At 40.4% G+C, this 26,499-nt stretch overlaps 1 protein-coding gene across 7 annotated transcripts in view; it reads left to right on the top strand.

Annotated features, from left to right (window-relative positions):
* Window positions 1-26,499, top strand: part of LOC132823438 (rap guanine nucleotide exchange factor 6-like) — a 397,644-nt gene that overhangs the window by 124,977 nt on the left and 246,168 nt on the right. For all 7 annotated transcript variants that reach the window (XM_060837290.1, XM_060837289.1, XM_060837288.1 and 4 more), the window contains one exon: window positions 25,889-25,964. In XM_060837290.1, the coding sequence (XP_060693273.1) occupies window positions 25,889-25,964 (76 nt within the window). The remainder of the gene's footprint in view (window positions 1-25,888; window positions 25,965-26,499) is intronic.

The raw sequence follows: 26,499 nt of genomic DNA, 5'->3' as shown, positions 1-26,499 counted from the left end.
ACAAACTATTCCCGAGGTCCTAACCCACCATAGCCGTGGGTAGGCCTAGCGGTCGTCGCTTAGGCCAGTTCGCCCCCTGTCACCCAATTCCTCGCAGACCTCCTCTCCCGATCTTTCTGCCACATGTCTGTGATGGGTTAGTGTCGGGGGTTTGAAGTAACGGGAAGCCAGCCACTTGAGGTTGGGAGGGTTGCAGATCGTGCTCGATCATAGGACAGGGTGCAGGCTGAGTTGTGACTGATTGATTTTCCATGGTGGGAAGAGCCAGATTCGGTCTGGTCAGTGAGCAACTAGTGTGCCCGAACAGGTTTAGTTTGGTGGTAGCCATAGCGGGTCCCGATAGTGGCGGCAACCCCATGATGACCTTGTTCCTGCTCCTGTTACCAGCCCAGGTTGCCTGCTCTCACTGTGCTTTTATTTAAATTTTAATAAAATTTTTATGGAACCTTAAAATCTTGTTTGGATAATTTGAAATTCAAGTAATTGATGTTCAGATAACAAAGGTTGCACTGTCCTCCTGTAGAAGGAATCTCTTGAACGGAATCCAGGAATTATTTTCTCTTGCAGCTCCTTTACATTCCCACAATCGCATTCCAAACACAGGTAATTGAAATACTCCAGTTTTTAAAAAGTCATTCATGGGAGCGTAGCTGGCTAGGCCTGTATTTATTACCTATCCCTAATTGTCCAGATGGCAGTAAAGAATCAACCACATTGTTATAGGTTTGGAGTTGGCCAGACCAGATAAGGATAGCAGTTTAGGTTAGATTCCCTACAGTGTGGAAACAGGCCATTTACTCCAACGAGTCCACACAGACCCTCTGAAGTCAAACCCACCTCCCTACATTTGCCCCTGACTAAAGCATCTAACACTGTGGCCAGTTCACCTGACCTGCACATCTTTGGATTGTGGGAGGAAACCAGAGCACCTAGAGGAACCCCACACAGACACAGGGAGAATGTGCAAAGTCTACACGGACAATCAACCAAGGCGGCAGTAGTGCTAACCACTGAGCCACCATGCTGCCACTAAAGGGAAGTTTCCTTCCCCCAAAGGGCATTAATTTCTCCAGCAATCACCAATAGATTCATAGACATCATTAAAATCTTCCTTCCAAATTTTGTTTTTTATTGACATCAAATTCCACCATCTGCCATGACAGGATTTGAACTTGGGACCCCAGAACATTACCTGGGTCTCTGGAAGAGCAGGCAAAAGTGAGGACTGCAGATGCTCGAGATGAGAGTTGAGATTGTGGTGCTGGAAAAACACAACTTCTCCTGCTCCTCAGATGCTACCTGACCTGCTGTACTTTTCCAGCACCACACTCTTGTCTCTGGATTAACAATTTGCCACCCTCCCATTTTAACTGCTTGATGTTTAACTGACCTGTAATTTCCTTACAGATTTGTTCCTCCATATACTTATTTTTGGTTTGTAGGTTTCACAAAGATGATTGTATCCTTCTTATCCCAAATTGATTCTGTCCTCTAAGATGTCTTGTTCCTCTGGCAATGCAATCCAGTCCTTAACCAAAAATGCCACATCTCCTGTTTTTTTAACCTTTCCTATCTTTTCTGAGTACCTTTTGTTACCAGCAAAACCTAATTTCACTGTTTTCTGCCTTGCTTCGAATCCATCTCTTAGCTTAAAAATAGAGAAAAGTATCTACCACTCCCCATTTTCTGTGGTCCTGTTTCACAAACTCCTTGTGAGTTAGTTTAAAGTTACTCTGAGAACACTAGCAAAATTGCTCTCAAGGATATTTTATAGCTAGCTTGCTAACTTGCAGGACCACATCACATTTCCTATTTATGTTGTTCATACTAATATGGACCTTGAATTCTGGCAGGTTAGTACTCCCAAAAGAATGTCCTGGAGCTATTCTGTGATATTCTTGATCCTTAAACCATAAAAAATAGGAGCAAGAGTAGGCTATTCAGCCCCTTGAGCTTGTTTTGTCATTCAGTAGGATCTTGGCTGATCCAGGGAAGCAATAACCCATCTTGGAGTCATGTTGATGGCTGCAGCGATGCCTATCTGTCCTCCTAACTAATGAATCCTCTATCATTTCAGCCCTTCAACTCTTCCTTCCCAACTGTGAAGCACAGGCTTGGTTCTTGCTGCACTCCACCAATCCATCGCCCTCACCAATATTCAGAACAGAAAACTGGTTCGTGTGTAAGATCTCTGAATGCTCTTGCACTATCCATGTATTAGAACATAGAACATAAAAGTACAGCTCAGAATAGGCCCTTCAGCCTACGATGTTGTGCCGAGGATTAATCCTAATCTAAAAATAACCTAACCTATGCAACCCTCAATTTACTGCTGTCCAGCAGTTGCTTAAATGTCCCTAATGACTCCGCCTCCACCACCACCACTGGCAACACATTCCATGCATTCACAACTCTCTGCATGAAGAACCTACCTCTGACGTCTCCTCTCTACCTCAAAGTTTGTGAGAAGATTTGTAGCTCGGGTGCTCGTTGTTGTGGTTCTGTTTGCTGAGCTGGAAGTTTTTGTTGCAAACCTTTCGTCCCCTTTCTAGGTGACATCCTTAGTGCTTGGGAGCCTCTTTCCCTTAGGCATCTGTTGATGAAAGACAATGGAATGAAGACATACTGCAACCCAAAGGACTGGCAACACTACCATACATATGAGCATTTCTGAACTGACAGCCAGACTACTGCGACCACTAGGACTCATAACAGCACACAAACCAACAGCCACGCTCAGACAACAACTCACCAGGACAAAGGACCCGATACCCAGCATGAGCAAAACCAACGTAGTGTACAAAATCCCATGCAAGGACTGCCCAAAACACTACATAGGACAAACAAGAAGACAGCTAACAACCCGCATCCATGAACACCAACTAGCCACGAAACGACACGACCAGCTATCCTTAGTAGCCACACACTCAGATGACAAACAAAATGAATTCAATTGGGACAACACCACTATTATGGGGCAAGCCAAACAGAGAACAGCCAGGGAATTCCTAGAGGCATGGCACTCATCCACAAATTCTATCAACAAACACATTGACCTAGACCAATATACCGGCCACTGCAGCAGACAACTGACAACCAGAAGCAGCAGAGACACACCACGATAAATGCCGGAGGAATCAGCACAGAAGTGCTTCACAGGAGGCTCTCAAGCACGGACGATGTCACCTAGAAAGGGGACGGAACGTTTGCAACAAAAACTCTCAGCTCGGCGAACAGAACCACAACAGCTAAATATCTTTGTATCCCATACCTCCTGACTTTGAATGAGCCTACCATGGGGAACCTTATCAAATGCCTTGATGAAGTCCACATACACCACATACACTGTCCGCTCTTTGTCAATCTGTCTCGTCACCTCCTCCAAGAACTCAATAAAATTTGTGAGGCATGACCTGCCCCTCACAACGCCATACTGACTGCTTTTAATTATACTATGCTTTTCCAAATCGTCATCAAGCCTATTCCTCAGAATTCTTTCCAAAACTTTGCTGACCACAGACTAAGATAACCTGTCTGTAATTGCCAGGGATTTCCCTATTACCCTTCATGAAAAGAGGAACAACATTCGCCTCCTAATCCACTGGTACGACTCCTGTGGAGAGTGAGGAAGCAAAGATAAATCTCGTCTGGCCCTGGGGACTTTATCAATCTTCATGTTTGCCAAAATTTCCAGCACATCAACTTCCTCAATCTCTATTTGTTCAAGCCTGTTTCCCTGCTCCTCTGAGTTCTCATTCACAACAAGGTCCCTTTCCTTAATAAAAACTGAAACAAAAACTCATTCAGGGCTTCCCCTATCTGCTCCGACACCACGAACAAGTTCCCTATGCTATCCCTGACCGGCCCTACCTTCTCCCTGATCATTCACTTATTCCTCACATATGCTTCACTTCAGACAACCAACACTTCAGCTGCAACCAATAGGCCAGTAGTAATATCTTAAAGGACTTAATTTCATTTAATCCTTGCATGCATTTTGTAGTTTTGCTACTTTATCTAACTAGCTTGCTGCTGTGTTTTGTAATTAAGTAACCTCCTGTTTAAGAGTAAAGCTTTGCTGTTGGACTATTTAAAAATTGGACAACTTGTTGCTACCTTTTCAAGGATCCGTGATGTCTCAGATCGTGTCTCTGGGGTCCTGAAGGGAGCAGGTGACCAGCCCCAGTCGTGGTCCACATAGGTACCAACAACACAGGTAGCAGGACGGATAGGGATGTAAGGCAGGATTTAAGGGAGCTAGGGTGGAAGCTGAGCGAAAACAAACAGAGCTGTTATCTTTGGTTTGTTGTCTGTGTCATGTGATAGTGAGGCAAGGAATAGGGAGAGATATCAACTGTAAACATGGCTGCAGACATTAATAATTGGGGCTCATTCTGGGGAAGGTGGGACCTCTACAAACAGGACAGTCTTTACTTGAACCAGAGGGGTACTATGATCCTGGGTGGGAAATTTGCTGGTGCTATTAGGGTGGGTTTAAATGAGCTCAGCAGAGGGATGTGAACCTGAGGTGTAGTTCCAGTACGCAGGAGGAATGGAGTAGGGAGGGCATGGACAGGATTTCCCGGTCAAATGAATGTACTAGGGGCAGCAAGCTGGTTTGAAGTGTGTCTACTTCAACACCAGAAGTATCCAAAATAAGGTAGGTGAGCTTGCAGCATGGATAGGTGCTTGGGACTTCGATGTTGTGGCCATTTCGGAGACGTGGGTAGAGCAGTGTCCGGAATAGATGTTGCAGGTTCCAGGGTTTAGATCTTGCATTAAGAACATGGAAGGCAGTAAAAGAAGGTGTGTGGGGGGGGGGATGGATTATGGCCTTGTTAGTCAAGCATGGTATAACAGTGGCTGAAAGAACTTTTGACGAGGACTCGTCTACTGAGGTAGTATGGGCTGAGGTTAGAAACAGGAGAGGAGAGGTCACACTGCAGGGATGTGGGGGAGAATATTGGCAAAACGATTCTGGGTAGGAGTGAAAGGAAAAGGGTGGTCATTATGGGAGACTTTAACTTCCCCAAATTGGCTGGTAATGATGTAACTCCCGTACGTCGGACGGATCAGTTTTTGTCCAATGTATGCAGGAGGGTTTCCTGACAGAATATGTTGAAGGGCCGACAAGAGGGGAGGCCACACTGGATCTGGTGCTTGGTAATGAACCAGGCCAGGTGTTTGATTTAGTGGTAGGTGAGCACTTTGGAGAAAGTGACCAAAATTAGGTTATGTTTAGTTAAGCGATGGAAGGGGATTGGTACATGTCACAGAGCAAGAGTTATTGATGGGGGAAGGGCAGTTATAATGCGATTAGGCGAGACTTAGGATGCATAGAATGGGATAGCAAAATGCAGGGAATGGGGACAATCGAAATGTGGAGCTGGTTCAAGGAACAGATATAGGTATGTCCCTGTCAGGTAGGGAGAGCGAATTGTGGTTTACTACAGAAATTGCATCTCTTGTTAAGCGGAAGAAGAAGGCTTATGTGACGATGAGACGAGATGGTTCAGATGAGGTGATGGAGAGTTACAGATTAGCTATGAAGGATTTAAAGAGAGAATTAAAAGGAGCAAGGAGAGGACATGAGCAGTCTTTAGCAGGTAGAGTAAAGGAGAACCCTAAAGCTTTCTATAGGTGTGTGAGAAATAAAAGGACGACTAGGGTAGGAATAGGGCCAATCAAAGACAGAAGTGGGAAGTTATATGTGGACCCTGTGGAGATCTCCGAGGTACTAAACAAATATTTGTCATCGGTTTTCACTCCGCAAAAGGAGAACATTGTAGTGGAGAAAGTTGAGACATGAGATATTAGACAAGAAAGGATGGAGGTTAGTAAGGAAGAGTTGTTACCAATTCTAAAAGGAGTGAAAATAGACAAGTCCCCCTAGGTCGGATGGGATTTATCCGAGGATTCTCTGGGAAGCTAGGGAGGTGGTGTTGGAGCCTTTGGCCTTGATCGTTGAGTCATCATTGTCTACAGATTTAGTACCATAGGATTGTAGGATTGCAAATGTTGTACCTTTCTTCAAGAAGGGCAGTAGAGATGACCCAGGTAATTATAGACCAGTGAGCTTTTCTTCTGTTGTAGGAAAAGTTTTGGAAAGGATTGTAAGAGATAAGGTTTATAATCATCGAGCAAGCAACAATTTGATTGCAGATAGTCAACATGGTTTTGTCAAGAGCAAGTCATGTCTCACAAACCTCATTGAAGTTTTTGAGAAGATGACCAAACATGTGGATGAGGGTAGGGCTGTTGAAGTGGTATACATGGACTTCAGTAAGGCCTTTGATAAGGTTCCACCATGATGGGCTGTTGGAGAAAATGCAGAGACATGGGATTGAGGGTGATTTAGGAGTTTGGATTAGAAAGTGGCTTTCTGTAAGAAGGCAGTGAGTGGTGGTTGATGGCAAATGTTCAGCCTGTAGTCCATTACTAGTGGTGTGCCACAAGGATCTGTTTTGGGACCATTTCTGTTTGTCATTTTTATAAATGACTTAGGCACAGGCATAGGTGGATGGATTAATAAATTTGCCGATGGCACTAAATTCGGTGCAGTAATGGCCCATTTAAAAAAAAATTTGTTTAATTTGAGCTTTACTGGTTGGGCCACCATTGATTTCCCACTCCTAGGTGTATTGGAGAAGGTGGTTGATGAGCTGATTCCTTGACCTGTTGCAATCCATGTGGTTTAGATAGACCCATAATGCCATTAGCAAAACTATCCCAAGATTTTGATCCAGTGACAATGAAATACACGTCAGGATGGTGAATACATTGGGAAGTTGCAAGTGGTAGTCTTCCCATATATTTGCTGCCCTTGTCCTTCTCGATGATAGTGGTTTTGGTGTTGGAAGGTGTCAAAGGGGCCTTGGTGAATTTCTGCTGTGCATCAGTAGATGGTACACACTGTTGATACTGAGCATTCACAGTGGATGTGGAGTCAAATAAGTATTGTGAATGATGTCAAGCTGCTTGTGTGTTGTTGGAACTGCACCCATCTAGGCAAGTGGGATATAGTCCACCACATTCTTACCTTGTGCTATGTAGATGGTGAATAGGCTTTGGTGAGTCAGGAGATGAGTTCCTTCCTAACCACTGACCTACAGGATATTTATTAGGCCACTTTTGGAATATTGCGTGCAATTCTGGTCTCCCTCCTATAGGAAGGACGTTGTGAAATTTGAAAGGGTTCAGAAAAGATTTACAAAGATGTTGCCAGGGTTGGAGGGTTTGAACTGTAGGGAGAGGCTGAATAGGTTAGGGCTGCTTTCCCTTGGAGTATTGGAGGCTGAGGAGCGACCTTTATGGTTTGTAAAATCATGAGGGACATGGATATGGTAAATAGACAAGGTCTTTTCCCTGAGCTGGGGGAGTCAAGAACTAGAGGGCATAGGTTTAGGGTGAGAGGGGAAAGATATATAAGGGATCTGAGGGGCAACTTTTTCACGAAAAGGGTGGTGCATATATGGAATGATCTGCCAGAGGAAGTGGTGAAGGCTGGTACAATTACAACATTTAAAAGACATCTGGATAGGTATCTGAATTGGAGGGGTTGAGAGAGATTTGGGCCAAGTGTTGGCAAATGGGACTGGATTAAGTTACGATATCTGGTCGGCATGGATGAGTTGGACTGGAGGGTCTGTTTCCATGCTGTACATCTCTATGACTCTAGTCTTGTAGTTAAGTTTCTTAGTGTAAAAAGTGAGGTCTGCAGATGCTGGAGATCAGAGCTGAAAATGTGTTGCTGGTTAAAGCACAGCAGGTTAGGCAGCATCCAAGGAACAGGAAATTCAACGTTTCGGGCCAGAGCCCTTCATCAAGTTTCTTATCAATGGTAATCGTTAGGATGATGTTAGTGTGGAGTTCAGAGATTGTAATGACACTGAATACCGAGGGACGATGGTTAGATCCTCTCTCATTGGAGATTGCTACCATGCAAGTACAAGTTAGTGGCAAGATAATGTTACCTTCTGTTTGTCAGCCTGGACACTGACCAGGTCTTGGTGCATTTGGACATGGACTGCATTTAACACTTAACCAATTACTAATCCATATCAGAAGGTTATGTCTAATTCCATGTGTTCTCTTTTGCAAATAATCTTGTTACTTAGAATGTTTTTATCGTTTTAAGCCCTGGTACCATAAAGATGAGAGGGCCATTTTCCAATATGTTCAAAACTGAAAAACATGTATTTTTAAAAAAGATTTTTATGGTCTTTTCTAAGGTGAAGGATATCAGTCCTAGGAAATTTCAATTTGAATTGTTCCTGGACTGCAAGCAAGATGGCTCAGTCACGTAACATACTATTATTTTCCAACAATGTCCTTTAAGCCAGTTTTGGATCCACCATTGTGGCTTTTACATTTCTCTCAATAATTATCTTGGAGTTGGATTCCCAATTTACAACTCCTATCCAGAGGTTTACCCTGTGAAACAAGGTGGTTAATGCAAATGGGTTGCCCACTTTGCCCAGACGATCAATGCTCATAAGCTTCTGGAATCATTAGAATATTTATGTCTGTGTGAAAGCATTTTAAGCTGCATAAAAGAAGTGAATGATAATCACTGCAGTAAACGGACAAAAAAATGTGACTTAAAAATACAGTGCAGTTTAGAGCACCATCATGTGGTTGAATTTTGGAGCATTGTTGAGAGCAATTCTGTATTCGTTCTCAATAAAGTTGAACACGCTGACCCATTCCAGCCATCGATGGTCGTGAAGAACAATTTTGATTCTGTACAATTTTCATATGCAGCTTTTATTCATTCATAAGATGTGGGTGTTTTTAACTAGGTCAGTGTTTGTTGGTCAAATGTAATTGCCCCTGGAAAGGTGTTGGTGAGCTGGAGCTCTGATTTCCACGATCCAGATGTCATCCTGTTTCTCCTCTTCCCCCAAAGTCGAAGCAAAACGCTCAGTGACACAGTATAATTTTACCTCCTTCATCTTTATTCTGGGCCCTGGAGGGAGAGAGAACGATCACCCAGATGCACAGAAATGAGTTAACGGTCTTCTCTGGAACAGCAGTTTTTCAATGAACTATATAGTCATTTTACAGGGCAGGGCATCCAGATAATGCAATATACATATTAATTGGGTGACTGTTACAACGAATATCAACAGTAACCACATTGTTAATTAAGTTCTTATCTGATCTGAGTCATGCTCAGCTGAACCTCTTGTTTCGGAAAACTCAGAAACTTCCTTGCCTGCTTGTACCCTATACACATTCTCACAGACACTGCAAAGGATGTTATGTAGCTTGGAGAGAACAGTAAAGGATCTAAAACAGCAATGGATGTTGTGTAGAGACCCTCTGCTAGCAGCTGTAAAGTGCTAAATTGCACAAATGCAGAAATTAGGCAAGAGTATACCAAATGGGGAATTTTAATTTTAACATCAATTAGGCGAGCCACATGACTAGACACCAACATTTTCTACAAACCCACTGACTCTCGCAGCTACCTGGATTACACCTCCTCCCACCCTACCTTATGCAAAAATGCTAAATGTATGCCCAATTCCTCCACCTCTGCCATATCTGCTCTGAGGAGGGCAAATTCTACTACAGTACACACCAAATGGCTGCCTCCTTTGAAGACCGTAATTTCCCCTCCCACATGGTTGAAGATGCCCTCCAATGCATCTCATTCATGTCGTGCACCTCCACCCTCAAACCCCCTGCCGGATTTCACTTTCCACCCTAAAAACCTCAGCATAAACCGCATAATCTGCCAACATTTCCACCACCTACTAATGGACCCCACCTCCAGGAATATATTTTCCCCCTCCACCCCTATCCACTTTCTGCAAAGACCATTCCCTCCGTGACTACCTGGTCAGGACCATGCCCCCAACAACCCACCATCCCCTCCTGGCACCTTCCCCTGCCATCGCAGGAATCGCAAAACCTGCACCTATACCCCCCCACCCACCCACCTCCACCTCCACCCAGAACCCCAAAGGAACCTTCCACATCCATCAAATTTTCATATGCACTTCCACACGTGTCATTTATTGCATCCGTTGCTCACGATGTAGTCTCCTTTACATTGGGGAGACTGGACGCCTTCTCACTATGTACTTTAGGGAACATCTCCGCACCAATCAATCTCACCGCCCCATGGCCGAATATTTCAACTCCCCCTCCCACTCTGCTGAGGACATACAGGTCCTGGGCCTCCTCCACTGCCACTCCCTCACCACCCGATGCCTGGTGGAAGAACGCCTCATCTTCTGCCTCAGGACACTTGGACCCCAGGGCATCAATGTGGACTTCACCAGTTTCCTCATTTTCCCCTCCCCCACCTTACCCCAGTTCCAACCTTCCTGCTCAGCACCATCTTCATGACCTATCTCACCTGTCAATCTTCCTTCCCACCTATCCGCTCCACCCTCCTCTCTGACCTATCACTTTTTTACCCCTTTCTCCATCCACCTATTGCAATCCCAGCTACGTTCTCCCCAGCCGCACCCCCTCCTATTTATCTCTCTACCCCCAAGGCTTCCAGCCTCATTCCTGATGAAAGGCTCCTGCCCGAAACGTCGGTTTTCCTGCTTCTCGGATGCTGCCTGACCTGCTGTGCATTGCCAGCACCACTCAAATCTTGGCTCTAATCTCCCACATCTGCAGTCCAAACTTTCGCCGAGACAAACACCTGTCAGAAAGAAAGTGAAATTCTGAAATTTGTCCAGAATTGTTTACTGCAATATGACATCTTGGATGCAAGAATGGGACAGCAATATTAGATTTAAAATTGAGAAGTATTTAATTAGTAACCTAATTGTGGCTGAATATTTATTAATAATCATGACATGATTGAGTACACTGGAGCATTTGATAGTGGATAAACATGAATAGACTACGAGAGTTTTAGATTGAAGTAACGCTGGCTTTAACCAGATGAATCAGAGTCCACCAGTAAACTGGGAAAATCTACTAATGGGTAAAACAGCAGAAGAATAGTGGATAAAAACAGAAATAACTGCAGATGCTGTAAATCAGAAACAAAAGCATAAGTTCGGAGGTGCTAGATGTCTTGAAATGCATAAACGTGACTAAATCCCCAGGACCTGATCAGGTGTAAAAGCATATCAGAGCAGGACTTGTGTACTTGATGGAAAGATCCTGGGGCGTGTTGCTGAATATTACTTGCAATTCTGGTCTCCTTCCTATCAAAAGGATGTTTGGAAACTTGAAAAGGTTCAGAAAAGATCATCAAGGATATTGCCAGGGTTGGAGAATTTGAGCTAAAAGGAGAGGCTGAATAAGTTGGAGATATTTTCCCTGGAACACCAGAGGGTGAGGAGTGACCTTATAGAGGCTTATAAAATCTCTATAGGATAGGATAGGATAGGATAAATTGTCAAGATCTTTTTCCTGGGGTGGGGGGGGGGAGTCCAGAACTAGAGGGCACAGGTTTAGGATGAGAGGGGAAAGATATAAAAGTGACCTAAGGGGCAACTTTTCCACACAGAGGGTGGTGCGTGTATGGAATGAGCTGCCAGAGGAAATGGTGGAGGCTGATACAATTACAGCATTTAAAAGGCATCTGAATGGGTATATGAATAGGAAGGGTTTGGAGGGATATGGACCAGATGCTGGCAAATGGAACTAGATTAGGTTAGGATGCCTGATTGATATGGACGAGTTGGACCGAAGAGTCGATTTCTGTGCTATACATCTGACTCTAAGTTGCTGGAAAACCTCAACTGGTCTGACAGCATCTGTGAGGAGAAATCACACTTAAGTTTTCAGTTCCGGTGAAGAAACACTGAGGGTCACCGGACTCAAAACGGTAACTTTGATGTCTCTGGAGATGCTGCCAGACCTGCTGAGCTTTTCCATCAACTTTTGATTTTGTTTGTGAAGAATACTAGAGAATGTTTAAAGAAAGATTTAACAAAACCAAAACTAATTTACACACCTGAGAGGGAAAAGCACCACTTCACAGGAAAAGAAAAGCCATGGACATCTAAAGAAGATTAGGGACAGTATTAAGTTGAGAGAGGCCTTACAAAAATGCAAAAACTGCACAGATCCTGTTGAATGGGAAAGAGACAAAGACCAGCACAGGACCACAGAAGCTTATCAGAGCAACTAAATGGGATTATGAAAGGAACTTGCCGTAGACATTAAAATCAAAAGAAGGGGTGTTGGAAGCAGTGTTGACTGATCGGAGACTGGAAGTGGGAGTTTTGTCAATGACTATGCAAAAATGGCAGGCATGTTGAATAATTACATTGCCTCAGTATTTACAATAAAAAAGGAAGATAGCTTGCTGGAAGACTTGAGGAAATTAATGATGGATCAGGAACAGGGATTGAATAAAATTAAGTAAAACTTCCGTAATGAGGAAATCAATAAGATTGAAGTGTAACAAATCCCTAGGATTAGTAGAGTGGGCAAAGAAGTGGCAGATGGAATACAATGTAGAAAAATGTGAGGTTACATGTTTTGGTCGGAAGACTAGAGGCACAAACTATTTTCTAAATGAAGAAAGATTTTGTAAATCTGGAGCATAAAGAGACTTGTGAGCCTTAGTTCATGATTCTCTTAAGTTTAATACTGTATACAGGTTCATTTGGCAGTTAGGAAGGCAAATGCAATGTTAGCATTTATTTAAAGATGGCTAGAATACAAGAGCAGAGATGAATTGCTGAGGCTTTGTAAGGCTCTGGTCACTTGAAATACTGTGAGCAGTCTTAGGCCTGGTTTTCAAGGACGGGTGAGCAGGCTTTGGAAGGGACCTTGAGGAGATTCACAAGAAGGATTCTGGCGATGAAGTATAGAAGGATGAGAAGGATCTCATTGAAATATAACTACTGCAATACTCAGTGCAACATGGAAATAGCTTAAGTGAACTGACCAGTTACATCTCTCTTTTTGTTTATTCCTTAACTATGTCTGTTTCTTTGTCTTTTGTGTGAATGGGGGCTAGAATTAAAGATTAAATCAAGTTGAGGCTGCTCTCTCAGAGAGAGAGAGAGAGAGAGCGAGCGCTAGTGTTTTAACCTGAGGGTCACCTACATCACAGACAAGGGAGGAGGTTGAGAAGGAGAGTTCTTCATGGTAACCTTAGTCAGCGCAGGAATTGAATCCATGCTTTTGGTATTACTCTACATTGCAAATCAGTCATCTAGCCGACTGAGGTAAATGAGACAATACAAATATACTATGTATATCAAAAAGAGCTTTGCAGATGTAATTCCCCACCTGTTGACTTACAGTTAAATAAATAGACTGTGATAACTTGATAGTCTTCCCTGGGATAAGTGTAAAATTCTATTTTACTACTTGAATTTGCCCTGAGCCTTTGACCAGCTGAAGAAACGCAAACATATTTTTAGTAAAAGATAAATCTGTATTATAGCATTTGTTTGTTCTGATTGCTTGACAAAGAGTTAAATTTATTCTTCACCTTGCATATTATCATTATAAATTGAAGAAATAGCATTAGACCCAGAGGTGGGTGAAATGGAAGTTGGTAAAAGACAAAAGAAACACAGAAGTAATATGTATCAGATTCTGGAGTTTTCTAATAAAAACAAAATACTCGAAAACAACATGAATAGGTCTGGAAGCATCTGTGGCAAGAGAAACCCTTAATGTTTTGTGACCAATATGACTCCTCTTCAGCATTTATGTTTCGGGGATGATATAAAAATCTATAAATAATTCTGAAAGCATTTTTTCATTTCCATGAAATTGGTTCCTTGACCGTGTACATGCATGTTGTAATGAGAGCAAATAGGTGAAAATAGCCCAGTAATGCTGACGTGTCTGGAAATGTATTTGAAAATTTTTGTACAACATCTTTATTTAACTATGCAAAGTTAACTAACCTTTCCTTGCTGACCAAAATGTTCAAATCTTCAGTATTTGTTGTAAAGGTATGCGTTTGAAAAATTCTATTTATTGAGTAATGTGTTGTCTGGAGTTTGCAACTTATGCTCACGTGTTGTCGTAATACTGCTTTGGAAGATGAAGTGGAGGAGCTTGTATTGGATGGAGTGGACAAAGTTCAACTTTTTTCACTTCGAAAATAAATGCAATTGCTGCACTGTAGAATGATATTTCATCTGGTCAGTAGGTGGTGCTGTGTAGTTCATTACAGCTTCTTGGTGATAGTATGGCATTTGATAACTTCAGTGATGCTTAGTTTTAATTAAAACCTTCTGGATTTACACATACCTGTAGATGTTTTGTAGAGCCCATTCCTGAGTCTGAGCTACACTATTCTCTTTTTGGACTAGTTTCATCCTGTTATGTACCGAGGGTGGTCATACAGCATGATCAAACTTCTTTGTTGAATATACACTGGTGTATTCTCAAGACTACCTGTCCACCCAGCTGAGTGATGCCAACAGTTTGGGCCCAATTCCGTACCAGCTGAAGTCACCATGCAAGTCCCACCTTCTGCACGTATCTCCACATCTCACGTGTGGTGACCCTCTGGATAAACCACCATCAGTCATATCTCTCTAATGAGATCACACCTCTATCATCATCTGGGACTATGGTGAAATGAAATTTATTTGTAAGTGCTTGGTCTTCCCAGACAGCAGAATCCATTCTCATATAGTTGATCTTCCAAACAAGGCCTTTTCACAACTTCAGTGGTTGACTAGACTAGTCCTTGGCAATCATGCTGACCTTTACCAGCTGTTGATTTTTATTACGTAATACTTGTGATGTACTAATCTCTTCAAGATGTCAGGTAACATATTTATCCAATCACCCAACATCTGGGGTGGTTGTCGAGCAGATGTATTAGCCTTTGATCCTGCATATGTTGTCCCACCTTGAGCCAGCTTTTGCGAGATTCATAGAAGTTCAATCTTCGACTAGAATGGACAACTCCCAGCATTTAATATCCAATGCCGCATCAAAGATAAATAGTACCAGTTTTTCTCTTGTTAGGCTCGTTTAGGAAGAATATTTCTTACACATTTTCTGTTTGAAAATTTGCCTCTATTAACCCTTGACCAGCTAAAACTAAGGTTGTCCATTGTATATGTCTTTAATCGTTACCTTCCTTTCTTTTAAAAACCCTTTTTTTCCATCCCCTGCACATCAGATTGTCAAGAGGCAAGTAGAATGTGATGGTATCCCTACTGCAAAGCATTAAAATTATAAATGACCAGGATTAAAAACAGCAAAGAGTAAGAACGGGGTTTAAAATATGCATAGAAGTAAGGAATGGGCTGATCCCAAGTCTTAATGGATATTTGGCAGCAGGCGTACTTATGTCAGTGTCTTTGAAACAGCTAATTGTACCAGCATCGAGGCCCAATCATCTGAAACCAACTCCACTGAGCTGGCCATGTGTTCAGGATGCTTAAGTTCCAACTGCTAAAGAACATCATCTTTGCTTAGTTCAAGAAAGGCACTCAAAGAGGAGGACAAAGGAAATGTTTCAAAGACTCTCTGAAATCTTCCCTCAAGAAATGCAACTTAGATGTCAACACTTGGAGACCCTCATTCAGAAGAAATTGACCAGGATGACACTATTGCATGAAGGGACACAAGTCTTTGAGAACATCCATTGGCAGGATGAAGCATGGAAAAGGAGCTGAAGAAAAGAATGTAATGATCTCAAGACCAAGGCCCAATTCCACCTCTCAGAAACACCTGCAGAATTGTGATCAGAGATATGGCTGTACAGTTGCATTCATCAGCTATATAAAGACCCACAGAACCCGTGACTAGTGTCACAGAATTTGCTATGTAGCCAAGCATACTCGTTAGCAATTCATATCTGATGATAACAGTACAGTACATCAAAACCTTCAAGCACATCTAGAAATGTATTTAACATTTGAAAATACATTATGTATTGTCTTTGCATATGATGTGTTGATGACATGAATAAACAAATTTTAGGAAGAAAAACTGATGTAGTGAATATGCTAAATTTCCTATGACCATTCTTCGGGAAGTAGAGATGATGTTTCCGCTGGTAGGAGAGACTAGAATCCAAGGGGCACAACCTTTTTGAGTGAAGGGACAACCCTTTTCGAACTGAGATGAGGAATTTCTTCAGCCAGAGGGTGGTTGATCTGTGGAACTCATTGCTGCAGAAGTTGTGGAGGCCCAAATCATTGAGTGTATTTAAAACGGAGATAGGTTCTTGATTAGTAAAGGGATCAAAGTTTATGGGGAGAAGGATGTTAGGAGATTGGGGTTGAGAAATGTATCATCCCTGATAGAATGGCAGAACAGACTTGATGGGCTGAATGGGCTAATTCTACTCCTATATCTTATGTTCTTCTGGTCTTTTAGCATGTTTCTGTTTTGTTTTTACCTGGGTAACTATTGTATCATATCAATGAAGACAGCTTTATAATTTTGTGTTTTCTCTTTATTGGCAGATATTGCAGTTGAATGAAAGTGAACAATGATCAGAATTATAGATATAGCATTACTGTGTTGCATATACTTTCCATTTCTTTAAAAAAATAGTAGATAGCACATATGTTTACCTACAATTATACATGCATGTATGTGAATCTACAAATACAGTTTGTTCTGCTATAATGCACATTTTGTTAACATGCATTTGCAATAACACGATTGATGACTTGGAACACTTTTTAAAGCATAAAATTTTAAAGCTTGTGTTTGTTATAAAGTGACTCCAACTGGGTGACATGGTGGCTCAGTGGTTAGCACTGCTGCCTCAGCGCCAGGGATCCAGGTTCGATTCCAGCCTTTGATGATTGTCTGTGTAGTGTTTGCATGTTCTCCCCATGTCCGCGTGGGATTCCTTCAGGTGCTCAGGTTACCTCCCACAATCCAAAGATATGCAGGTTAGGCAAATTGGCCTGCTAAATTGTCCACAGTGCTCATTCCAGATGAAGGGCTTTTGCCCAAAATGTCGATTTTCCTGCTCCTCGGATGCTGCCTGACCTGCCATGCTTTTCCGGCAACACTCCAATCTTGATTCTTATCTCCAGCATCTGCAGTACCCACCTCTGTCTAAATTGTCTGCAGTGTTCAGGGATGTGTAGGTTAGGAGCATTAGTCAGGGGTTGAATGTAGGTGAATAAGTTTGGGTGGGTTACACTTCGGAGGGTCGGTGTAGACTTGTTGGGCCGAAGGACCTGTTTCCACACTGTAGGGATTCTACTCTTTGAAATGGTGCTGCTATTACACAAGTTTCTTATAACGCAGGATTGCACAAGGATGGAACAATCACATTATAGCAGAACTGACTGTATGCCACATATGCATGTTTATGTTCACTTAAAGATGCAACATATAAGTGTATACACATAAATATGCATATGTGTCTGTGCATATACCTAAAAATATTGAGACACTTTATCTGATTATTTAGCATTCTCAAATTTACAATTGGTCAGGCTAACGGTTGCCACGCCTATTAATACATAGGGCACTGTACTTTGTAGACAGAAAAAGAAATTGTGTGCACATACAGCACCTGTTTCAACTCAACAAAATAGATCACAGTTTTTCGCTGGTAACCCTACCTGGTTCACAATTTTAACAATGACAGTTAACAGCAGGTTATCAGCATTAATGGGAACGTTCTTTAATATAACACCTTTTACCAATCGGGGTAACTTTAAAAACTAATCAGTACTCTTTTATGCAGTATAAATATTGTTTGTCCTCTTGAATTGGCTTTCTTACAAAATGTCCTGATGAATGCATGATGGAAAGCTTCAACAAAATATATCTTATTTCCAACAATACTGAAAATCAAGTATAGTGTAATGTGGGCTCCTGTTGCCCCATCTCATGCAACTAGCATTGATCAGTTTGCGTGGTGAGTTCTGAATTGTACAATTCAGTTTTTGCACCTGTGTTGTTACTTATAGAAACCTTATTGTCTATTTTAAACATGTGGTGAAGAGATTTAGCATTAAGATGGTTTAGGTATTTTGAAGCATTATGCACAATGAAAATTCTCTGTGTTATGATTTACGTAATTTTGAAATGATACAAATTGCTTACTGAACCAGATGTTGCTGTAATTCGAGTGGAGATGTTATTAGAAAGACACGGCATAGAAGATGACTACATGCTCCATCATAGCCCTGTCAGACATACTCTTACACTGCATTAATGCATGAACATTTTGCCAAGTCATTTATGACACTGAATTACACAGGATGTCTGCACGACAGATGGAATATAATACTGGAATTTAGAGCCATGTAGGCATACAGCATGGAAACAGATTCTTCGGTCCAACCCAACCACGCCGAGCAGAATCCCATACTAAACAAGTCCCACCTGCCTGCTCCTGGCCATATCCCTCCAAACCTTTATAATTCATGTCGTATCCAAATGATTTTTAAATGTTGCAGCTATACCCACATCCACCACTTCTTCTGGAAGTTCATTCCACACACAAACCATCCGTTAAAAATGTTTGCCCCTCAAATTTTTAAAAAAATCTTTCTCCTCTCACCTTAAACATGTGCCCTGAGTCTTGAATACCAGGGAAAAGATAACTACTATTAACTCTGTCGAGATATCATGTGAGAGAGATTATGTTCTTTGGAAGGAACAATAGAAGAGCTCATTATTTAAATGAGGAAAGACTGCAGAAAGCTGGAGCACAGAGGACTTTGGGGATCCTCGTGTGAATCAGCATTAGCAACAAAGTTCAACAAATGATGGGGAAGACAGATGGACTGTTGCCCTTCTATTTCAAAGGGAATGGAGTAAGAAAGTTGGAAGGTTTTGCTTACACTATACAAAGCACTAGTCAGACAATAGCTGGAATATTGTGAACCATTTTGGTTCCCTTATCTAAGAAGAGATATTCTGACATCAGTGGCAGTACAGAGAAAATTCAAGAGGTTGATTTGGATATAGAGAGATCTTCTAGTGAATGGAAGTTGAGTAGGTTGAACTTATACTTACTAGCATAACAAAAGTAAATACAGAGGGTGCTTCCCATTCTAGGACAATATAGAATCAGAGGACAGAATCTCAGATTAAGGTGTTGCCCATTTAAGACCAAAATAAGGACTTTTTTTCCTGAGGTCAGTGAATCTGTGGAATTCTTTGCCACAGATGTCTGTAAAAGATGGGTTGTTATGTACATTCAAGTTTAGACACCTTTTTAATTGGCAGGGGGATCAAGGATTATGTGGAAAAGGGCAGGAAAGTGTAATTGAAGGTTGTCGCATCCGCCATGAATGGTGAAGCAGACTCGGTGGACTGAATGACTTACCTTTGTTCTGATGTCATATAGTCTTACAGGATGTCTGCATTCAATATTCCCCTGAGCAGGCCCTGGACTTGTGTTCACACAGTGGCATCCGCCTCGTAGGCTGTGAGCATTCCTACTAGTTGCTACCACCTTCAGCACCGGTGGAGACATAACAGAGCCATTCTTCTTGCTTCAGGAGGGTCCATTGTGCATGCTGTCCGGTTCCCCTCCCCAACACTACTACCACCACCACCAATTGCCTGGGAGGGGGCCAAGCACAATTGAGTGCAGCAGCTGCACACTCTGTTCCCTAACTGACCCACAACATTGCCACCAACATGCTGCCAAAAGAAAACAATACCAGGCAGCTGCCACAATGTAGCTAGGAACAAGTAATGCCCCTCAGAAGATGGACCAAAGTTTGGTGAGCAAAGGCTCTGTTGGTGCATGCTCAGGGCAGTCGCATCTGAGGTTGCAATCTCAGAATGTCTCTGTATTCTGTAATGGATTCTGTATATAGAATGTTGCATGTTATACGTTTTAAATTTTTAGATTTATTTTCACTTATTTCAGTTACTGTTGGAATTCAGTCATTTTGTGTACAGTAATTTCAATTTGGAAGCTGCAAGTACAATTTGTTGATACTTTTTTCTGCTAAGGAAGATCCTATGCAACTTGAGTTTTACTCTGATTCCCACAGGAATCAATGTTATCATTTGACAGAATTTCACCAAAAGGTGCAATTTTCAGGACTGCAACCGTGACTTTGAGGGTTTCCTGTATTTCTCTTGCAGCGTTATTGTTTCGGAATGGAACAAATATAGTAAGATAACATAGTTACAAACTTTTATGATTCTGTTCTAAATTATTTGGAATTGAAGTTACAATTCTTCTAGAAAAGAAGTTCACCGTAATCATTTAAGCTTCACTTATAGAAAAGGATAGAAAGGAATATGCAGTTTTGTTGGAGTAATTCTGTTGGGAGTGTTCATTCATCCTCAATAATATACTAAATTTTCACTAAAGATTTAAGCCTTGGAAGACTAATTTCAAACAATAAACTGAAAATTCACCATTACAGTAAATATATCTACTGTCATGTTGCATGCTGTTGACTTTATGGAATTTTCATACAAGAATTTGTACCTTTTTAGAATATGTTTAGGAAATTGTGGGAGTTTTTAAGGTGCTTTGTAATGTTCTGCTTAATGGTACAAGTGTCAGAGGTAAGTCTTCGATTCTCCAGTTGGAGCCATAAAGGAATAATTTGACCAGCCAGAGTCCCTATTTTTCAGTATGTCAAGAAAATCAATGTCAGGGAAGAGCCCACAGCTCATTTTTTTTCCTGTCACTATTGAATAGATTCTCTGTTGCTATAGTGATAGTGCATAGATAAGCTGCAACAGTGGTGGAAGGCAGCAGTAGAGTATGACAGATGAAATACTACAAAACCTACTAAACAGATTATCAATTTGAGCCTGATATCCTTTTTCTAAGCAATCTTATTTTCGCTAATCTATCCTTTTTTCCCCCTTATGCCTTGTCATGTTTAAATAGCTTGTCTGAATTTTTGTCAATTTCATATCAAGTGTGAGCTTCTACTCTTTGCTGCCAATCTGTAAAATGATAGCAAGGAAACCAAGTTAAACTGGGAGTTATAATACCTTAAATAGGGTGCATTTAAAATGCTATTTTAACTAATAATGCTTGTGTACAAGGTTTGATTGAATTGAGATAAATGATAGCAAGACTCCGCTGTGGACTAGTAATGCAGTAATGAAGGATTGTCAAGTTTTAAGCAGTTAGAAAATATAGTTTAACAATGTCTGTTTGTAAAACCAGTGTTTGTTCCTTGCTAATTATAATACTAGGATACTTAAGCTCGATTGAACACCAACACCGCTGGAAGATTGTACATGTCAGCATCCTAGCTTAAAATTGTGATAGGGTTAGGGATGGAGAAAGCTGCAAGTCAATTGAGATTCTGTGAAAGAAAAAGTTGTTTACCATGAAATGTGATCATTTTACTTTTCTGTCTTCTACTGTTCTGTTGATTTTTTTTTGTTAAAAATTAATCAACTTTTTATCTTGGCAAAGTGGCTTCAGGAGAAACCCAGCCTGATGATGAATTGAATTAACATGGGGTTGTGTGATTGCTGAAGTCAGCATTGGCTCGGTTGGTAGTACATTACAAGGCTCAGGGGTCAACTTCAGATTGGGGAATGAGTTAAAACAAAAATTAAGCTGTAATAGACCGTCAGAGGTGTTGAATTCCAAATGAACTGTTTAAACTGGTTTCCATCTGCCCATGTGAATGGATGTAAAAAGTCCCGTAAACAGCAGGGGTATTTTCCACATTCCAGGCTAATACCTATCCCCAATTTAACATCCAACAAGACTGGAAATTAGCTATCACCTTTCCTACACTGCAACACTGACTATAATTCACAAAACATACTTCATTGGCTGTAAAACGCTTCTCATAGTCATGAGGTGTTCGATGAATACTTGTCTTGGATGTCAGTGTCTATTCTACATCAACATTTTCTTCCCGCTAACAAACTGAAGGAGCATGCTGTATTTGAGTTAGTTTCTTGCATAAAATCATGGCAAATATAATTTGTTAATCTTCTCTGATGTCTTAACTCCAAACTATGGTAATAAAATTTGAAAGTGATGTCTTTGTATTTCTGTATTTGAGAAGCACCACCCTTCCTATACAGCAATGTTTGGGAGCTAAACATTTTCCTTCTAATGTATGAATTTTCGTGAAATAGAATAATACATATTATAGCAGGACTGATAGTTTTGTAAATTAAGAACAGATGATTCTGGAACTGAGGGCAATGTAATAAAGTTGGGTGTAGCTTAAAATATACACAAGTTTACAGGAAAGAAAACACTCTCATATAAACGTATGAATATTCCATAAATGTACAGCATACAGAAGTATGCTATTTGAATCAACTTGTCTTGCTGATATTTATGATACATCCGAATCATTTCCCAACTTGTTCCATCCAACCTGTCAATATATCCTTCTTTTCTAATTTCTCTTAAAAACTAATCTACCTTTACTTTAAGTGCAGCTATGTTATTCACTTTAACTCCATGTAGTAGCAAGTTCCACATTCTCAGCAGTTTTTGGGGCAAGACATTTCTCATGAATTCTTTATTAGACATATTCATGGCTATCTGATATTTAAGGTCTCTTATTTTGAACTCTGTCACAGATATTTAACACAATTTAAAGGTTTGATGGTGATAAAAGGTAATTAGTCTGGGAAAAGGATTTGAATATAATATTGAAGTAGAATCCTTGTGGCAAGCTAAGAACACAATTTATATAAGCTGTTGTTTTCTGCCTTAACAAAAAAAGTATCTCTTTAAACCTTCCATTTGAAGTCTTCTCACCTGAACTTTCCTGTTGCACACAAACATGCAAAATAGGCTGCAGATCAAGCCATTTGGCCCTTTGAGTTGCTCTGCTTTTTCAGTATGTGTGTATATATTAAATACATGTTGTTTTGCTGTAATTATGATGAAATATATTCTGGTATTTTGTTAAATCTATTTGTGTTGTATATGCACAATGAAAACCTGAACGGTTTTTGACTGACCTCATGTGCTATAGGCCAGAAATATACATTTAGAAATTGAAATGACAAAGATGTGAAATCTCAGTTGTTATTTTCTCTAGAGATTTACCATGTGTTGTTTGTGTACCAGTAGTCCCTGTTGGATTGTAAGTGTCCCAGTGCTCATGATTAATGTTGTCTAAGTGTTGGTAATTTCTTGAGATTTCCACACGCTGGTGCTCTCTTCCAGTTTGTAATGTTTGTGACATGCTGCCTTTCTGATTCCACCTGCTTAGCAAAGCTATTTTCAGTGGCCTTTTGTGTGCTAATAGTTTTCGTTGGTATCGAGGTTTATCTTCTATTGCACTATTTTTAGTATAATATCACTGTCATCTGATTTTGTGCTTTTCTCTCCCAGCATTTGCTGCTAGAATATCAGTAATCAGTTGTCCACCCATCTACAGCGTGAAGTCACAAAAGCATCCTGTGACTGCATTTATGATGCATTATTGTCCATTTTCTTAGCTTGTCTTCCTAATGCCTTCAAGATAGCTATGAAAGTTAGCGCGTTTGAGAAGATTTGTAGCTCAGGCTGAAGTTCTGGATGTAAGTTTGCTCGCTGAGCTGGAAGTTCATTTTCAGATGTTTTGTCAACATACTAGGTAACATCTTCAGTGAGGCTCCAAACGAAGCACTGCTGGTGTTTCCTGCTTTCTATTTATATGCTTGGGTTTCCTTGGGTTGGTGATGTCATTTCCTATGGTGATGTCATTTCCTGCTCTTTTTCTCAGGGGGATGGTAGATGGGATCCAAGTCAGTGTGCTTATTGCTAGAGTTCACCTAACATATAAATAGAAAGCAGGAAATACAAGCAGTATTTCCTTCGGAGGCTCACTGAAGATGTTACCTAGTATTGTGACAAAGCATTTGAAAATGAACCTTTCAGCTCAGCGAGCGAACCTACATCCAGCTTTAAAAGTAATTATTAAAGAGGTGTACTAGTAGAAAAGGATATGTTTGTTTGAAAGTCCGTGAATGTAGTAGGTTAAAATTTCTTGTGGGAGACAGTGGCATAGCGGTAATGTCAAGGGACTGATAATGCAGAAACCCAGGCTCTTATTTCAGTGGCATAGAACATTACAGTGCAGTACAAGCACTTTGCCCTTCAATGTTGTGCCGACCTGTGAAACCAATCTGAAGCCCATCTAATGTACACTATTTCATTTTCATCCATATGTTTATGCAATGACCATTTAAATGCTCTTAATGGGTGCTATAATGGCCTTTTAAAGTCAATTAATAAAATCTTTGGATTTTATTTAAAAAGCTAGTGTAATGACAACCACAAATCCACTATCAATTGTTGTTTAAAAACCCATATGGCTCACTAATGTCCTTTAGGGAAGAAAGTTTACCATCCTTAGCTGATCTGGCTTATATGTGACTACAGAGCCACAACAGTATAGTTGACTCTTAGCCACCCTCTGAAATGGGGTTCAAGCACAGTTAGGGATGGGGGTGTAATCTAAATATTATACTATATAACAATAAATACAGTTATCATTTGGATTTTAAAATACAGTCAGATGTATGTGGTGCAATTCTGTGAGGGTGATGTTTTTAAACACGTCAGAATGTGTTTTGTAATGGTGACCTGGTTCATCAACTCTAAGTGAACTTGAGTGCAGTCAAGTGACTAGCAGGACTCTGTAGAATTAAAACATAGAATGTTTATTCTGATATGCTTACAGTTTACATTTTTGGGCTCGTTCAGAAAAATCTGGAGTTTAATTCAAAAGGGAGAATGGTTTGTGCTAGGAGAAGAATGAAGCTATGTGTTTACGGATCTAGTTATCCTCGCCAAAATGTATTGATTTGTGGAGCTTCAAATCAGGAGAGTTTAGATAGAAATATTTAAGTTGCTGGGACTGAAAAAAAAAGGCCCTTAACATTGTAAAAGGTTCATTCTAGTGGACTGAGACAGGAACCATAAACCTGTCTGAATGTTTCAAGAAGAAGAAACTGAGACGAATCGTTCAAGTTAAAATGTAACGTACTGAGATGGGAATGACGTTTTCTCTGGAGTTGAGTATCTCCAAAAGGAGAGACAGAATTTGAAAACTGAAGCTTTAATCACAGCTAAAGGTAGCCCTAAACAAATCTGATCTCAGTATGAATCCTGGTTTGACAAATGACATTTTTAATTTTGTTTGTTTTGAGCTTTGTGTTAAATGCTTTCTAATTGTAGCACGTGCACATTTTACTTATGTTTTTTTTTCTCTTGTGTAACATACTTCTGTTTTTAAAGAAATTCTGCAACTTCATGGTGACTAACCACAGTGATTACCAACAACAAAAATTAAGTAGCCCAATGAGTCAAATGCCTTTTAAAAATCCACATATATTACATTCACTGCTTCCACTTTTATCTATCTGGCTTCTTACCTTCTCCTCCATGAAGTCATGTTGACTCTGTTTGATCATAACATGTATTTCTAAAAGCTCTGCTATGACATCCTTCATAACCTTTTCCCAATAAAGAGATATTAAATCAACTGGCTCCTTTTTCTCCCTTTTGCCTCCGTTTTATTTTTAAATAAGGCTGTTGCATTGGTAGTTTGCCAATCCTTGGGAATTTTCCAGAATCTAGATGAAATCAGATGGCCAAAGGTAGCCCTAAATAAGGTGATTATAAATTGTTTTCAGGACAGTTGGCTCCAGAACACACTGTTGTAACAGATCAGGGAGCAGGGCATTTTACATCAAGATCTAATTAATTAATTAATAACCTCATAGTAAAGTCATCCCTAGGTACCAGGAACCATCATAAATAAAGGGAATCATGAAGGTATGAAAACACCATGTCAGTATACTATCTCCATTCCCGTGAGTTTCAATTTTTGTGTGCTAATAACATACCTGGGACCTTATCAAAAGCCTTCTGAAAGTCCAAATAAACCACATTCACTGGCTCCTTTGCAAGACATCCCTGTTACTATTTGTTGACTCTGACTATGAATCTGTTCAAGCCAAACATAGCTGTGCGTAACTTGTATCATGGTTTAATTAATTTAATATGAGAATTTTCCTTTTCTTTATCCTGTTCCAGTTTTGGCAAGCAGACTGCAGGAAGCTTGAGACGAGGCTGTGAATGTATCGTTTTAGAGACTTCAGAAATGATTGTGGTAAGAACTATCTCTAGTTTACAAATGTTTAACCAGTAAGTTCAGATATTGTGTGATGCATTGGCCTTTTCTTCGTGGGAGTCACGGATGGAAACAACTTGTTCAATTCATAAAAAAGTGATAAAATATAAATGATTTTTATGCAGCCAACAACTTTTGCTTGTTTTTACAACTAAAACGTGTGTAATAGAGTATCGTTTTTGAAGTGGAAATTCTATAGGGACAAAAAAAACCAATCATCCAAACTGAAACTTTTCATGTATTAATGTAGTTATCCACACCTAAGACTTTGTTTTTATGTAGTTATGGTAGAAACCTATGGTTAAAATTAACCCTTTCCTATTGAAAAGTGATTGCTTCCCTTTGAAAATACAAAATTGATTAGTTATATTTGCAAAGTTGATCATTATACTTAAATACCTTCTTAAAATTTAATCTGTTGCAATTAAGTTTTTAACATGTAGGAGCAAATTGCTGCAGACATTTTTATTTTCAGTTTTTAACATGCATGTCTTGAGAATGATTGATTGCACTC

The sequence above is a fragment of the Hemiscyllium ocellatum genome, chromosome 16 (assembly GCF_020745735.1).
Source record: "Hemiscyllium ocellatum isolate sHemOce1 chromosome 16, sHemOce1.pat.X.cur, whole genome shotgun sequence".
NCBI classification, from domain to species: domain Eukaryota; kingdom Metazoa; phylum Chordata; class Chondrichthyes; order Orectolobiformes; family Hemiscylliidae; genus Hemiscyllium; species Hemiscyllium ocellatum.
This window is presented reverse-complemented; position numbering and strand designations above follow the sequence as displayed.